Source organism: Balaenoptera borealis (genome assembly GCF_965194805.1).
Source record: "Balaenoptera borealis genome assembly, chromosome: 9".
Lineage (NCBI taxonomy): Eukaryota > Metazoa > Chordata > Mammalia > Artiodactyla > Balaenopteridae > Balaenoptera > Balaenoptera borealis.
Genome location: NC_138873.1, coordinates 9,354,898 through 9,371,779, shown reverse-complemented (window position 1 = coordinate 9,371,779; position 16,882 = coordinate 9,354,898). Strand labels below are relative to the sequence as shown.

Sequence of the window (16,882 nt, the reverse complement as noted above, 5' to 3'; positions counted from 1 at the left end):
GCACACCACTTTTGCACCATCATAAAATCAAAAAATCATTAAGTTGAACCATTGTAAGTTGGGGACCATCTATATTTACATTTACTAGTGAGATTTATGCTTTCATATGTTTTCCTGTTACTAAATAGTGTCCTTTCATTTCAGCATGAAGAAGTCCCTTTAACATTCCTTGTAAGTCTGGTCTGGTAGTGATGAACTCCTTCAGCTTTTGCTTGTCTGAAAAACTCCATCCCTTCTTCCGCTCTGAAGAACAGTTTTGCCAGGTAGAGTATTCTTGGTTTCTTTCAGCACTTGTAATATATTGTGTCACTCCTCTCTGGCCTGCAAAAGTTCTGCAAAATATCTGCTGGTAGTCTTATGGGGTCCTCTTGTACGTAACAAGTTGTTTTTCTCTTGCTGCTTTTAAGATTCTCTCCTTGTTTTGACCGCTTAATTATAATGTGTCTCAGTGTGGGGCTCTTTTTTTTTTTTTTTGGCCCTGCCGTGCGGCTTGTGGGATCTTAGTTCCCTGACCAGGGATCGAACCTGTGCCCCATGCAGTGGCAGCACGGAGTCTTAACCACTAGACTGCCAGGGAATTCCCTGGGGCTTTGTTTTTTTGTTTTTCTAAAAATTTTTATTGGAGTATAGTTGATTTACAATGTTGTGTTAGTTTCCAGTGTACAGCAAAGTTTGTGGGGCTCTTTGAATTCATCTTATTTGGAACCCTTTGGGATTCCTGCTAAGGAAAGATTTTTACCCTTTATTTCTTTGAATAAGCTTTCTGACGCTTTTTTCTCTCTTCTCCTTCTGGAACCTCTATAATGCAAGTATCAAGTCTGCTTGATGGTATCCCATAGGTCCCTTAAGCTGTCTTCACTCTTTTTCATTCTTTTTTTTTTTTTTTTTGTCCTCTGGATGCATTCCACTGCCCTTTTTTTGTGTTTGCTGATCCTTTCTTCCCCATGATCTGGTCTGCCATTGAACCCCTCTATTACATTTTTTAGTTCAGTATTCTTCAGCTCTGTGATTTCTGATTGATTCTTTCTTATATTGTCTATGTTTTGGCTGAAATTCTCACATTATTCATGCATTACTCTCCTGACCATGGTGAGCATCTTTATGACCATTATTTGGAACTTATTTATCTCCATTTCATTAAGGTCTGTTTTTGGAGTTTCATCTTATTCTTTTGTTTGCAACATATTCCTCTGTTTCTTCATTTTCCTTGACTCTCTGTGTTGTCTTCTGTGCATTAGATAAAATAGCCACCTCTCCCAGTCTTTTTGTTTTGTGGGGGGGTCTTCATTACATGCAGGCTTTCTCTAGTTGTGGTGAGCGAGGGCTACTCCTCGTTGCAGTGCACGGGCTTCTCATTGCACTGGCTTCTCTTGTTGTGGAGCACGGGCTCTAGGCGCGCAGGCTTCAGTAGTTGCAGCATATGGGCTTCAGTAGTTGCGGCATGTGGGCTCTAGGGCGCATGGGCTTCAGTAGTTGTGGCACGCGGGCTCTAGGGCGCGGGCTCAGTAGTTGCGGCACACAGGCCCAGTAGTTGTGGCACGTGGGCCCTAGAGCACGCAGGCTCTAGGGTGCGTGGGCTCAGTAGTTGTGGCACATGGGCTCAGTAGTTTTGGCTTGCAGGCTCTAGAGCACAGGCTCAGTAATTGTGGCGCACGGGCTTAGTTGCTCTGCAGCATGTGGGATCTTCCCAGACCAGGGATTGAACCCGTGCCCCCTGCACTGGCAGGCGGATTCTTAACCACTGTGCCACCTGGGAAGTCCCCAGTCTTGACAGAGTGGTCTCGTGTAGGAGATGAACCTAGGATTCAGCCCATCAAGCTCTTGGTTATCTCTCAAACTCTGTGACTGTCTGAACCGCCTTCTTTGTTTTTAGTGGCTCCCGGGAGTTGAGGTTCTGCTAAGACCTCTCAGTGTTACAAAGGGAACATTCTCAGTCAGTACCTAGATGCAGGCTGATTGGAAACTGGACCCTCAGGCAGCAGCTTTTCAAGTATACAAATAGACCCCTTCCAGGGAAAGACTGGAAGATGGGTGTTTCTGTCTGCTCCCTCTGTGCTGAGCAATAGGGGGATGGAACTGTTTCTTTGTACAGTCCTGTGGGATCCACAAACACAAGGCTTGCTGGCCATCAGAGGCAAGTAATCAAGAGGTGCACTCCCTGGGTAACAGCCACAAAAGCCAGGGCACCAGAGATGTGTCGAAGCTCCTTCCAGGAAGACACCAGCAACCTCGAGTGGGCAAGAGGGAGAACGCAGAGACAGCACCACCAGCCTCCCTGGTCTCCAGGGAAGATCACAGTCATCCTCTAGATGTGTGCTAAATTAGAAGCCTGACCCTCAGGCTGCAGCTTTTAAGATAAGCAAATGGGCATCTTTCAGGAAAAGGCTGGGTGATGGGCATTTCTGTCTGCTGCCCTTGCGCTGAGCCCCGGCGGGAGAGCCACTGTGAGTCCTTGCAAGCCCATTTAGAACTGTTTCTTTCTTTGCTATGGTCTTGTGGGTCTTGTGGATGCAAGCCCTGTTGGCTTTCAAAGCTAGGTGTTTTGGGGGGTCCATCCTTCAGGTGGAAGACTTGAAAGTTGGATGTTGGGCCCAAACCCTTCACTCTTCAGGCAGAAGCTGGGAGTTGTGTGTTCCCTTCTGATTGTATCTCACTGTGCCAAGGGCGAGATTTATGGTGACAGTATTGTCTCAGTCTTTCTTATCCACTTCAACATGGGCATTTTCTCGTTCACCCAATGTGTAAGAGTTGCTCAGCTAGTTTCTGAACTTCTCTCTGAGGGAACTGTTCTGTGTGTAGCTGTAGATTTGGTGTCTGTGGAGCAGGCGAGTTCAGGAGCCTCCTATGTCACCATCCTGGTCCACAACTCGCAAAAATGTTTTCATCTGGTAATCCCAGATGTCAAAATATTCTAAAACCTATCTATCTAGATGTATACATACCCAAAGCTTTTTATGCTCAGAGATTACATTCATATCCAGCACTCTCTAATGATCCTAGGAATCAGTGCGTATCCAGCTTTCATTATAAATTAGCTTTAACAATCCTGAAATAGTTTGGACTAAATTAAAAATCAAAGGTTCTAGTAAGCTTAGTGTTTCCAAACTTTGGAACCAGGTGTTGAATTCCATGACACTGTTTCTAAACTCCAAGGCCAAGCTAAAAGCGGATTAAGAACTGGAATTTTTACAAGAATGGCTTTTTCTAAATTTGGAAACTTCTTGGATATTAAGCTGCCTTTTTATATCTTCTGCTTTATTAAGGCAATTTATAATTATACAATAAATTTCTAATAGATTTTAAGTGATTAGCTTTGGGGAGTGTTCAACATCTAATATAAGGGCAGAATTAGTTGTACTGAGTACATTAAAATGCATTTATTGAACATGTTTAAATTTTTTTCATGGACATAATTTTTATACCAAATGTCAATAAAAGCCAAACCATACATTAACATATTTAATATTACAAAGAGATGAAAATTCAGGAGGGTATGCCTAAAAGTCAAATTTTAGGAATTAGAAATAATTTGAGGGGCACTGTAAATTATGAGCCAAGCTCAAAAGAGATAACGCACGTCACTCTGTGACTGTGCTGACTTTCTCAACAACAGGAAACCAGTGCTGGCATCCACTACCCTGGGCACCCCGACCTGAGCCAGAGGGCCGCGTCCTCCACCATATTATGCCTGTTGCTGTGACCTTGGGTGAATGGTTGAGATGGAGTCAAGAAGGGCATCGTGATCCTCCATTTGTAGTCTGACTCTCTCTGTGGTGACATTTAAACACTGGAGTAAAGGGGGGACTCGGTGCCCTCAACTTTTAGGATTGACAACGTAATCAGAAAGAAGTGAAGGGCTTATAGATAAGGATAATTAATTTTTCATCTGAATTTTATTTACAGCTTGCTCTCAGTAGTCTGCTAACACCTGTATTCTGTTTATTTCCTTCCTGGATAGATCATTTAAAGAGACTTTTCCCATGAGGGGAAAGGTAATAGGAAGCTTCATTTGAAATTTTTTCCAGAAAGGATATTTAAACAAGGCTGATTGAACTAGGAGAACCATTTTATTGATGGTCTAAGTTTAAAACTATTTCAAATGTATATGTTTTCATACTTTGTGTTCTTAGAGTTTTTCAGGTGATGATTATTTTTAAAACATTATTGACTTAAATCTTACAGGACTGATGAAGTGAATCTGTATACATCATATCCATTTCATAAACAGAATGAACAGAAATGGTAAGTGACTTGCCTGAAAAGCTATAGTCATTCAGAAGTACACTGGATCTCTCTCCCAGACCTTATTTTTAAAGCACAGCTATAATGGCTATATTGAGATTTTACGAAGTGGGGTTTCATTTCATTACTCTAAGTTAATGAACAGATGTTCCAGCCATGGTTCATGGAAAACAGAAAAAGAAAACAAACCAAACCTATCTACCCACCCCCCACACGTGATCCCATTAAGCTAGAGTTTATTGTTGATAGCTAACTAGCATACTCTATGGCTACATAACAAAACAGGTAGTTAAGTCACTTGTTAGGTTTTTGCATAATTAAACAATTAGATGTTGTTAAGGTTCACTGATGCCCCCAGTTTACCTTCAGATGCTGTACTCGTTTTAGCTTTGACTATCCCATTCTACAAATGTCCATCATTTTCAAAATGGTAGACATTAAGCTTAACATGACCCAGCAATTCCACTCCTAGTATATACCCAAGAGAATGGAAAACATGTCCACACAAAAACTTGTACATGAATGTTAACAGCAGCATCATTCATAACAGCCCCAACATTGAAAGAACCTAAATGTCCCTCAACTGATGAATGGATAAACAAATGTGGTACATCCATACAATGGAATATTATTTGGCCATAAAAAGGAACGAAGTCCTACTACATGTACACGTGCTACACCATGGATGAACCTTCAAAACATTATGCTAAGAGAAAGAAGCCAGACAGACACAGAAGGCCACGTATTGTAATTTTTTAAAAACTTGTCATTTATATGAAATGTCCATAATAGGCAAATCCATAGAGACAGAAAGAAGATTAGTGTTTACCAGGGGCTGGGGGAGAGGAGAGGAGGAGTGATTGCTAATGGGTGTGGGGTTATCTGGAGGGATGATGAAATGTTCCGAAATTAGATAGTGGTGATGGTTGCACAACTCTGTAAACACACTGAAAATCAATGAGCTGTGCATTTAAAAGGGTGAATTTTATGGTATGTGAATTATATCTCAATAATGCTGTTACTTTAAAAAAAAGTCATCAGTATGATTTCCTATTTCTCACATACTGGAGACCAATTAATAAATACCATTTCCTAATGAGCAAGAAATAATGGTATACTTTATTTAGCTATAAAGAATCTGAGAATCTTGATATTAAGTATTGCTAATATATATATAATGGCTTAGAATAGTTTTATTTCACACTCTGATCAATAATGGATTTATTATTCTTATCTGGGAAAAATTAAAAGTTTAGGTAGCTACAGTCTGGAAAGAATTATTATAGGCTAGAAATTTTTTAAAAAGAGAAATATTTGTTCTCAGCAACATGAAAATAAAAACTTACAAGGAAATGACCCATGGATGACAAGGTGTGTAACAAAGCTAACATGTTACACAAAGGTTTACACTGACAAGTTTTAAAAACTTACAGCACATGGAAACCCTGACCCAAAACAGAGAGTCTTTATGTTCAAGTTCATTCTCTCTCCATTTTAGGTACCCTCCAACAGGCATTTCTGTGGTAAACTGGTGATGGCTCTCCCTGCAGAAGCCATCAGTGCTGCTCCCAGCATGAGCCAGGGACAGTCACAGATGACAAAAGTCACAGATCACATCCTTTAGCCACAGCAGCTTGCTCCCTATCAATCAATCACCAGGGGCAACATTGCAAAACATAAACTGGCACATATGGAAGTTTTTTAAATCAGAAGAATCCAGTCTAGCCCTTCTTTCTTTGATTGCCACTAATGGGTTTGTGTTTTACAGAACAATATTCTGTTGCCTGCAACATACTCCAGGCCACATTAATGCCATAATGACTACATTTGCATGATTGCGTAGAGCTTAAAAAGAGAGAACACCACGTTTCTTGCACTGTATTCATGTGTGAGAACAGAAGAAGACAATTGTCAATTTTCCAGGTCTTTGGCTAAAGTGTCACAGATGAATTGTAAGGTACGTTGGTACAAAAAAGCATCCTTTTTCTTTGGCTTACAAATGTTCAAATGGTTAACGTCCACAGGAATTAGATCTCCAATGCCTAGATCTGAAGAAAACAAAAATGTCAATAAAATTTAGGTAAAATATAAGCTGCCCCCTGTCAACAGTGAAAGAGGCCAAATGGGTAGCTGTAAATGTTGATTTGGTTATGATAGAGAACCTCTTTTAAGAGATAAAGGAACTTAAAGTTTGACTGTAACTAAACTGCATTTGACTAATCACGTGAGAATGGAGTCTCAGTAGGTGTAATTATAATTTTATGCTTTTCTCATAAAGTGTGTGTGTGTGTGCTGCCTCCTTCCTAATTCAGTAGTGAACAGAGCCTGAGCACTGTCACCTTCAAAACGTTTACACACTGCAGGTTATTACTAAGTTATTCCACACTTCTCTGAACCACTTCTATTTCTAGAGCTAATATTAGAAACTTGATAATGAGCTCCCTTGCCCTGATGAAACGAATGGGAACGTCTCACATGGAATCCCTTCTATACCCAACCCTCCATGCTCACTCTACCAGGGAAGGAGATGATGTGGTGCTTGAGAGATCTGGTTGAGTTTTTGATCTTTCAGCCTAACTAAGTCCACCTAGATGGAAGTGACAGGAGGTACTAGTGAGGCCAGCCAGGTGAGGAAGTGCACCTGGTGGTTATGAAGGAAGACAGGCCATCTGGTGACACAGAAGAAGGGGTGGACAGAATTATGACAAGGCTATGTCACTATCAGCAGCTGGTCCACAATATTAATTTTGCTTTAAGCTCCCAAAGTCATCTTTAAAAAAAGAAAACTGGCCACTGTTCTTTGAACTCTTCAGGTTCTTCAACTACCAAACGGCAATTCCTCACCCTATGGCATATTGCCTTAAGGTAAAGTCTCTTCACGTTCCACTATAGGATATCAAGCCTTTTTCATTTTATATAGATCATAAATAATGAAGTAGGACAAAAGTTTTGTTATGCAGACAGAAGAGCCGTCTGGCAGGCGCTCCAGCTACGCACCATGCCCGGCCGCCAGGAGCGCTCAGTGACGGCGGAGTGCTACCGGGACAGCACCTGACCCGCCCCGAAGTGATCAGAAAAGGGTCGGACAAGCAAACTAAAGAGTTAGTTAGTTAGTTAGCCAGGTGAGGGGAAAGCATTTCAGGGAGTGAAATGTATGGGCTATTTACTGTGCTCAGAGTAACACAGGAGGCTATACGGAGAACTGAGATTTGGGCCCTGCCCTCAAAGAGCCTGCAGTAGACTGCAGTGCTCTACAGTAGCAGGTGTTGGTCATGCCCCTCAGTCCCAGGATTAGGAAGAGACTGAACTTGAACACTAGTTTTTTCCCTCAGAATCTTTGTTGCTTGAATATCCCCCATGTATCTTCCAGTTATTTACTAAGCTTCCACACCTGTAGCTGATTTCTTTAAGGTTCCTGCAGGCAGCTACCAATCTGTTAAATGAAATGCTCCTTTTAATCTAGCTGATGATAGAAAAGCTCTGTATTCTTACCTTAATGCAGCAGATTTCACTGTTGAGAGCTAACGCAGAGTTAGCCAATTAACCTTTGCTGTCTAATCAGTTAAATAAGAGGAGGGAAGGGGAATGCCAAGGTTAAACGTTTGCAGAGAAGTTTTAATCTATGGCTTAAAAGGATAACAGAATCTAAATCTTCATAGAACTGTCTCCTAAAACTGAGAAACTGGATATAAAAGTTGACGTTTATGATTACCACCAACCAGAAAACTAAGGACAAACAAGTTTCAAAAGAGTGAATACCTGCTGATTCCAGGGGCACCACGTGGAGTTTAATCATGCTACCAATGTAGGTTGGTAGTGTTTCTACAAAACTCAGCACCTGGAAGTTTTTATCTTTTGCAAACTCCAGAAAGTCATCCTGTAGTGTTTTAAGTGCAGGAGAATCTGTAAAATTATAGAGAGCGAGATTGTAACAAGTTCTGTTTATCTAGTTCATAATAAAATGCATCAACCTTCCAAATTCAGAGAGGAAATTAGGGTTCTGATTCAAGACCGTGGCTTGTTTATTTTCTCTTCTTCCTAAGAAGCCATTAAGATGAGAGAAAAGGGCTAAAACCAATCCAGAACTTAGAGGCCAGTGTCAGCGGGCGAGTTTTCTCACACTGCTGGCTGACCAGAAGCAGTACCCAGGGCAGTTTGGCGTGTGGGATGGAGGGGTCCCCTGGTGTGCCGGCTGGCACTTCCACATCCACTCTGAAGCACAGCCTCCCATCAACAGAGCCTGTCTATAATCACAGAGCACCCATCCCCTTCCTGTCCCCCATCCTCAAGTATCAAAGGGCGACCAAGAAGCACCAGGTCTTAGAGGAAAGCCTACCACCTAAGAGAGACAGACCAGGTGAGCAAACAGAAAACCTGGGCACAGAAGACACTTTTTTTTAAAAAACCCTCTAATTAGTATCTTTAGAATGATTTCAAAAGAAAATGGATCACAGAACAAGAAAGAGCTTGTGGAAGATAAAATGTGACTGCAACAAAATCAAATTCAACAAAAGGTTTGAAGATAAAGTCCAATTACTCTCCATAAAGCAGAACAAAGAACATATGAGCAAAAAGACAATGGTATACTAAAGCTCAAGCCAGGGGTCCCAAAATTCTGATTAACAGGTGTTCCAGAGAAAGAGAAGATGCTTATTAACCCCAAACAAATATAGTGCCTTATAATTAATATGAACATCTTTAAAGCTCATGTATATTTTAACAGTTGATGATTTTCCAAACTTGTGGAAAAGAGCAGTTCTTTGGTAATTTGAAATAACACAACTCAAAACATTATGTAACTTTTAAAATTTTAACTATTTAAGATAGATAGTGTTAAAATTATTGTTATATTTCTTAAGCAGATAATGGCTTAAGAACAAAAAGGGAACGTATCAAAGAAAAATTGACCCCAAACTAAAAAGTTTCCATGATAGTCTAAACACAATTGATGTACAAATAGTAAAATGAGGTAATACAGTCAAGTTAAAACTGTTAGTCAAAACTGTTTTCCTCCTTCTCCTGTATAACTGGTGTTAATACAATGCCAATTCCCTTTTGAAAAAAAGTATTACCCTTGCTGAGTTCTTTGACTTCCAAAGAGGGAAAGAGAAGATAGCGAATATTAACAGAGTATTCAGCCAGGTGGGATCCATGATGAGGGACGCTATAAAAAATTATTCCTCTGGTATTGTTTATAATAGTACTCATTTCTGGCTTCTTAGAGGCTTCCAACAGCATCTTTTTGACAAGAAGACCTAGCCATAGAGAAGAAAAACAATGCATAAGCTATTTTCCTTCCCTTATTAAAAAAAAAAAAAAAAAAAAGGCAAACAAGAAATACAGAAAAAGAGATGCTGTCTTTAAAAAAGTTTAAACAATAATTCTCTGTAGTCCAACAAACAGGGCCTTAAAATATTAACACTTAGTAATGCTCCCAATCCTCTAAACTATATAGCACAAGCCTACGAACAGGTGAGAGTCTAGACACTCATTTGTAAAGCCGATGTTACAGCACAGCATGCACCCTCCCAGAGGAGAGGCAGGCACTGCAGATTGGGTGTCCGTCAGTGAAGTGCGTACGCAGCACCCAGCCTCCCCACCTCCCCACGGCAGCCCACTAACGACCACTCCATTAGGACGGCACTAATATTTAAAAAACACATAGTCTCACATATCCAATGGGGAGAAAACAAAGCTGCTGTGGGAAAATGCACCTAGGAAGGCACCTTCTTTTCTGTCCCCCAACCTGGGCTTGGAGCTGACAGGGAAACACAAAGGTAACATGGATGGTGTTACCATGGATGGTCTCTGAGGATACAAAGGGCTACCTCCACCTTTCTCTCAGCAAAAGGCCCAGACTCAAGAGTCAGCAGTCCCGAGCATTTTATCAGATAAACTAGGCCAAGGGCTGCTGAAAGGCCCTCTGCAAGGTGGATGGTGAACATTTAGCACTGGACTGGGAGTGGGTTGGCAGAAGCAGGGGATGTGGCTTAGCAAGCAAGCCCTGGGACCAAAGAGGGGACACCTGTGATCACACCGCCACTTCTGCAGGCTTGGGCGAGGGGTAAGCAGGCATGCAGGGAGCTGGGGCTGTGGGCACAGGAGCAGTGACGGACTCTGCGGTGGTTGGAGAAACAGGGAAGAAAGGTGGGGCCCTGGGACCAGCCAGGAATGCTGAGAGATATTTATAAGTTGGGCTTACATACGCCATGGACAGCTTCTGATATTTACTCGTTATCATGCTTAGTGCTTAATGAAAGCATTAAGTTGTCAAACTCATTTTCTTTTTATATGGTTTTTTACTAGTTGTCCCCTCCTAGAAAAACAAATAGCATGGAAGGAGCCATAGCCAAAAACATTAACTTAGGGGGGAAAAGGGCTACCATTAAATAAAACAGAGAGCTCTCATGGCTGACAACCTCACAACGCTTGCCTGGCAACAATGAAACTTACTTACCTCCCATGCTGTGTGATACCCAAATCACTGGCCTATCCCCAACACCAGCAGCTCTGAGCTTCCTCAGAAGTTCGTTGCTCCTGAATGCAATGGACTTTCTGAACAAAATGAAAACAGCGGGTATGACAGGAGGCTATTGATTCCCCCTGCCCCAATTTTGCTATCCACTTTTTAAGGCAAGATCTTTTGTTTATTGGACCAATTCTACATGCTACATTCTGGAGTCAGGAATACCTCTATTCTCTCCCGTTGATTCCTGCAATTGCTCATTCCCCATTCCTAACTTAGTCACACTGGCATAGGTGGGAATATTTATGAAACAAGCATTGCTTAGGCATCTAATTCGTATCGGGCAATTTTCACGGGTCAAACTTGGGTCTTACCCCATTGCCCCCACCACTTAGGGTGTGCGTCCCTCCTCATTAGGTGGCCTGACAAGACAAGGATCAGCGGAGACCATGCTGTCCTTGGCGAGTTCACCTGTGGAGTCAGCTGTCATTGCTGTTTAGTTCTACTTGTATTTATGTTACAAACACTAAGCTTTCATCATTTTGGTTTGTTACTTAGAAACAGCACAAAGCTATTAGAATCAGACTTCAAATAAGTAATTTTCAAACTAAAAGGGAACTTTAAAGCTGTCTGGTCTGGTAGTTTTAAACTGTGTTTCTGGAGAATCCTTTCTTTGAAATAAAGGATTATGAGAGCTCCTCTGGGTGAACTGGGGAAGGAGCCCTGGGGTCTTGCCCGCTGACCCTCAGCACCATTCCTCTGGCACCTAGGTGGGGTCATTCATATATAACACTCAGTTTGATAACACAGATCAGACCAACTCCCTCCATTTGTAGACCAGACTTCCCAGACCAGTTTAATGACCTAAGATGGCTAGTGAGTCAAAGGCAGAGTTGGCTACAGTCTAGGTTCTGAAGCCCAGAAATCGAGCGCTCTCTCCTGTACATACAATTGGCACATACGACGTACAAGTGACATAAGGAGGCTACATTGCTCAGCGTCTCTCTTGGCTTCCTTTAGGTGGTATGCTTGTGAACACAAAAGCCAAAAGCCTCATGTTTACTTCCAGGAATTAAGGAAACTTTGCTCTCGAATCCATGGTCCTTACTATGAGAATAGTTTTAAGTGAACCATGTTAGGAGCCCAACATTGACACTATATCTAAGCCTTATACAGTTTCATTATTTATAGCTAACTTCCTCTAGAAGGAAGAGAAAAAAGGTTAGGTTAGTTTTCCATAAGAAAATCCTGTCTGTGGCCTCAAAGATAAAACTCCCCTCCAACCCAGAGGCCCATTTGTGGCCTGGACCTTCCCCCTCTGTTACCTTTCCACAGGGCACCTTGCTCTCCAGTCGCTAAGGCTGGTGTCATACTCCACAGATATAATTCGGAGAGCGGGACAGTCTCTTGCCAACCACGACTACGTAAAATAAAAGGTACAAAAGGGAAGATATGAATTTCCACTGTTCCACTTATTTCCTAGCAATTGAAATTCGTAACTAAAGGACTCTTGTAATACTGACAACTAGTAAAAGACCGCATTGGAGTAAAGGGTAAAGGTGACTAGAAAAATAACTCCAGCATTTTATCTTTTTATATCTCTGCTCATAAGGTGATATTGCATAAGGTCTAGGCAGGTTTCAAGAGAATATTCTCAATTTTAATCTGCCATAGCCAAAAGCAAGGCCTGTTTTTGGAGTCTAGATCAAACTGGCTTTTTGAAAGCGTTTAACAGGAAGCCGTGACCTCAGGAGAGACAGAAGAGTGTGGCGGAGGCTGGAGATGTGACCTGAGGACTCAGGTGCTAATTACAGTCACAGTTCTGTCTCTGTGGACCCGAGGTTTATCGTCGTCTCCGTATTTCAGTGTCACCAGAGAAAGAGCGCCAGCCACTCTCTGCTGACCAGCCCTTGTGCAGGCGGACAAGCAGCGGTGGGGCAAAGCCCCAGGAGCTACTGATACATATTCACAGCGTCAGTGTTCACTGAGCTTCAGATAGATTTCATTCAATAAATTAATGCCAAAGTTTAGGCTCTTTAGAAGAAATAATGTCAAAGACATCCAAAGCAGAATTACTTCTTCAAAGTCTTTCTATTTTTATAATTATCAAAATCACAGAACTAGCCAGCTGTTATTAATATATTATTTATTGAATTATATATATATAGTTTTTGAATTATATTTTTCATGGAAGTGAACTATTACTGGCCCTTGCCCTTTGCCCGTTTTTTACTTAACAGAATACTCTTTTAGAGTCATAGAATGTACCCTATATTATACAACACAGAGTGATAAGCCCAGTTGTTCATGTAACATATTATAAGTGTCCCTAAGGAAAAGAAAAACTGCATGGAAAAAAAATCCCGGTAAAAAGAGAAAAGTAAGCATGTCACCATGAGGACTCTAAAGGCCAGGGACCCAGCAGTGTGTCGGGACAGGGGTGGCCTACCAGCAGTGGCCACCTCCTTACCTTGGGCCAACATGTTGTATACTTGCTTTCATCCTCCGAAAACTTTTCGGTTAAATTCTCATCACTGTCCTGCTGGCGCCACGTTTTGAACGCTGCTCCCATAAGGCCGTGAATAAACAGGACATCTGCTTTAATGGGCTGACTAACAGGGGAGAGGGTTTTTAAAAGAAGCAGAAAAAATGCATTATTACTTTGATAAGAATCTACACAGCACTCTCTTTGGATGGTGCTTATTTTAGCAGGTTTATATGACATAAAATAAACTTAATTAAGGCAAGCTTTATAAGCACAAGTTTGCTGAGGAGCCCTAAAGGAGTTCTGGCAAAGACATATACGCAGTGTGCTCACTGCTCTCTCTGTAAGGATGGAAACACAGCTAGGCAGGCAGACCAACCAGAATCAACTGTAATGCGCTTAATGATCAATGAAGTGACAGATGTCATAGATCACCCTCCAAAGAGTTCCATGAAAATATTACACAAATCAATAAAAGTATTTAAGAAATTAAATCATATGCTAGTGTAGTTTCGAACTCAGTATGTATGAAAAAGATTGTTTTTATCAAGGAAAGTGATGTTTATCAGAAACAGAGCAAATGAGATTTTAAAGTAACATATTCTTTCTTTGTATATGACGTTTAAAAAATTTGCAACAGTATATTATTTGTAAGCTATTTATAATACACAGCCAATTATGTAACACACATAAAATACATTACCATATTATTTTATTTACAAGTTAGAATTAACCAGGAAATCTATTTTTCAAGTTAAAAAAAAGTTCTTGCTATTTTCTGAGGTATTAAAGTGCCTGACAAAAATCTAAGAAATGTGTAATTTTTTCATTGTGGTCCTTTCTATATTTATTGTCTTAGCAATGATACAACTGGAAATAGTGACCAGAAATAACCTTAAGAAAACAAACAAACAAACAAACAAAGAAATAACCTTAAGAAGGAGTATGAGTCAAATTTATTACAACTTATTCCTTCCAATACATGCTTTTATAATCTCGCCTAACCTTTCTCTAGTCCCTTGAGTTCTAGGCCCAGGCTGATTTGGTTGCCTGAATATAATAATGTCCTAGCTCCTTCTCATCTAGATCAACCTCTACAACCCTAATCAGTTAATAACTTAGATTTATATGAAAAATGTAATGAAACAAAGAAGAAATATGCATTACAGAGTTTATGTGAGACACGTTATAAAAGGTGAATGCAGCCTTCCTGAAGGTAAGCTGCTGGTATAAAATAACCCTGGTAATTTAGCTAGTTCCATACTTTCATGACAGCTTGCAATTCTTCTGAGGTTATTAGGGGCAAACTGTTTCAGTAAATTAGGTATTTGACTTATTTGTAAGGTATTTAACTTATCTAAATTATGCAGAAAGAAGTTAGAATATTAAGCCCTCGAAGCATTATGTCCCCACAGGGACAAAGCGGCTCTACCCTGCCTTCTTACCTTGTGCGGTACTGGGGGTGCAGCACGTACACGCCGTCCTGGTACTTATCTTGCACAGTCTCTCGGTCTAGATTAGCCAGGGTTCTGGCGGCATGTGAGGCCTCCATAATGTCGTGGGACTTTATTGCTTCTACCAGTATGGAAACCCAGCCTGGAGAAAAGAACATATTCCCTAAACACCAGCACTAATCCGTCTCAGCCTGTTGAGAGGTTTCAGGCTGAAAATGATGGGAGGAAGGCAAACCTCAGCATCTGTCTACGAGAAAAAGCCCGACCACCACAATTACATTCTTCCCTAAGGCCCTCTGGGTCCCACAACACTGCCATGATGTCCCCAGCCAGGTACTCCTTAGGGATCTCAACGAAGGTTAAGAGCCATTTTCTTTATTTAGAAAATCTAACAAAAGTTGTAATTACTAGAGATGAGGCCACAAATGGTAAGAAAATGTCATATTTTGCTTTAGCAAAAATTATTAAACTCAGTGAGTTAACACTAGTTATTTCATTCTGATTGGCAGTCATATTAGCAGCCCTTAATACACATGAGTAAGTTGTTTCTTAATAATGAACTAGTTTGACAGACAAAAATCTTATAAAACCTGAGGTTCAGGAAGGAAAAACATTTTTTTAAATTGAAGTATAGTTGATTTACAATGTTGTGTTAATTTCTGCGGTACAGCAAAATGACTCAGTTATACCTACATATACATTCTTTTTAATATTCTTTTCCATTATGGTTTATCTCAGGATATTGGGTATAATTCCCTGTGCTATACAGTAGGACCTTGTTGTTTATCCATTCTATATGTAACAGTTTGGAAAAACTATTTCTTAAAGGGGGACAAAGAAATACTTTGTGCAGTACAATTTCATTTATTTTTTACATTTTTGTTGTTTAAAACAATGTATTGCTTTATGAACATAAATATGTAGGCAAAGTTTATGCATGCGCGTGCGTGCACACACACACACAAACCCACAAAGATCTACAAAGAGGCACCAAACTATTAAATAGTCACTGCCTCTTAGGAGGGAGTTGGGGTTGGGGAGGGCTCTGTATAAAGGTGGGTTTGATTTTTTGCTGTATCTGTGTTCTCCGAAGTATTTACAATGAGAGTCTATTCATGTATTATTTAATTTAAAATAAAACAAAATATGGGCTTTGAGGTCAGAGAGACTTGGGCTCAAATTTCTGTCCCTTGCTTACTTGCTATGGAAACTCAGTCAAGTTACGTGGCTCATTTGACCTGAAGGAAGGCTCTAATAAGTTAATCTACATAAAAACTGCCATTTCCAAGCGCAGCAGGTGCTCAATAGAGAGCAGCTTGTCCTCGTGTCATCCTCCCACTTTCTGTGGCAAAAGTGTTGAGAATCACTGTGATGATAGGAGGCCATTATTTAATAATCCAAAAGAAATTTCAGACCCAATAATTCTTTAACAATATTCTAATTTGTAATATTAGAAAATCCCTCTTAAAAATCTGTTATAGAATGCTTTATAATAATTAATGTTTTAAAATTCTACCTATAGAGATATACAAGTATGTTATTGGTATGTACAAAAATATGGCTTTATTTTTAATGGAGTCACAAGAAAGGAAACAGAAGAGAAAGCATGGCACAAGCCATTTCTACAGTATTTTTTAGTTGGCAAAGTATTTTTACAATGCCTGAGATGCTTCACCTAATGCTCCTTGGAAAACTTGTGTCTTTCTTAAATATTTACTGTTTTTTAATTACATAACTTCTGAATACATTTTAATTGTAAAAATAAACAAACAAAAATAGCATTTAATAATGAACATCCCACTTTAGCACTCCCATCATTTCCCAATTCCCACTTATATCCTCAGAAGTAATCAAAGTTAAAAGTCTGGTGGACACCCTTCCAAACCTTTTTAAAAATTCAGTTACATACCTATAATTTATATATATACACTATAGCTCCATATGCTTTTTTTTTTTTTTTTTTTTGCCTAAATGGAATTATATTATTCCTACTGGCCTGTGACTTGATTTTATACTTCAGCCATGTACACAGACCAGTTACCAATAATGAAATTGAATCAGTAATAAAAAAAAACTCCCAACAAACAAAAGTCCAGGACCAGATGGCTTCACAAGTGAATTCTACCAAACATTCAGAGAAGCATTAACACCTATCCTGCTCAGTCTGTTCCAAAAAACTGCAGAGGAAGGAACGCTTCTGAACTCACGCAAAAAGGCCAGCATCACCCTGATACC

General features: G+C 40.3%; 1 protein-coding gene across 2 annotated transcripts in view; it reads right to left on the bottom strand.

Annotated features, from left to right (window-relative positions):
* Positions 1-453: 453 nt before the first annotated feature.
* SERAC1 (serine active site containing 1) overlaps positions 454-16,882 on the bottom strand; it is an 84,626-nt gene continuing 68,197 nt past the window's right edge. For both annotated transcript variants that reach the window (XM_082404544.1, XM_082404545.1), the window contains 7 exons: positions 14,639-14,789; positions 13,179-13,320; positions 12,034-12,128; positions 10,700-10,797; positions 9,315-9,497; positions 8,002-8,145; positions 454-6,290 (listed from right to left, as the gene is read on the bottom strand). In XM_082404544.1, coding sequence (XP_082260670.1) covers positions 6,154-6,290; positions 8,002-8,145; positions 9,315-9,497; positions 10,700-10,797; positions 12,034-12,128; positions 13,179-13,320; positions 14,639-14,789 — 950 coding nt within the window. In that variant the 3' untranslated portion in view covers positions 454-6,153. The remainder of the gene's footprint in view (positions 6,291-8,001; positions 8,146-9,314; positions 9,498-10,699; positions 10,798-12,033; positions 12,129-13,178; positions 13,321-14,638; positions 14,790-16,882) is intronic.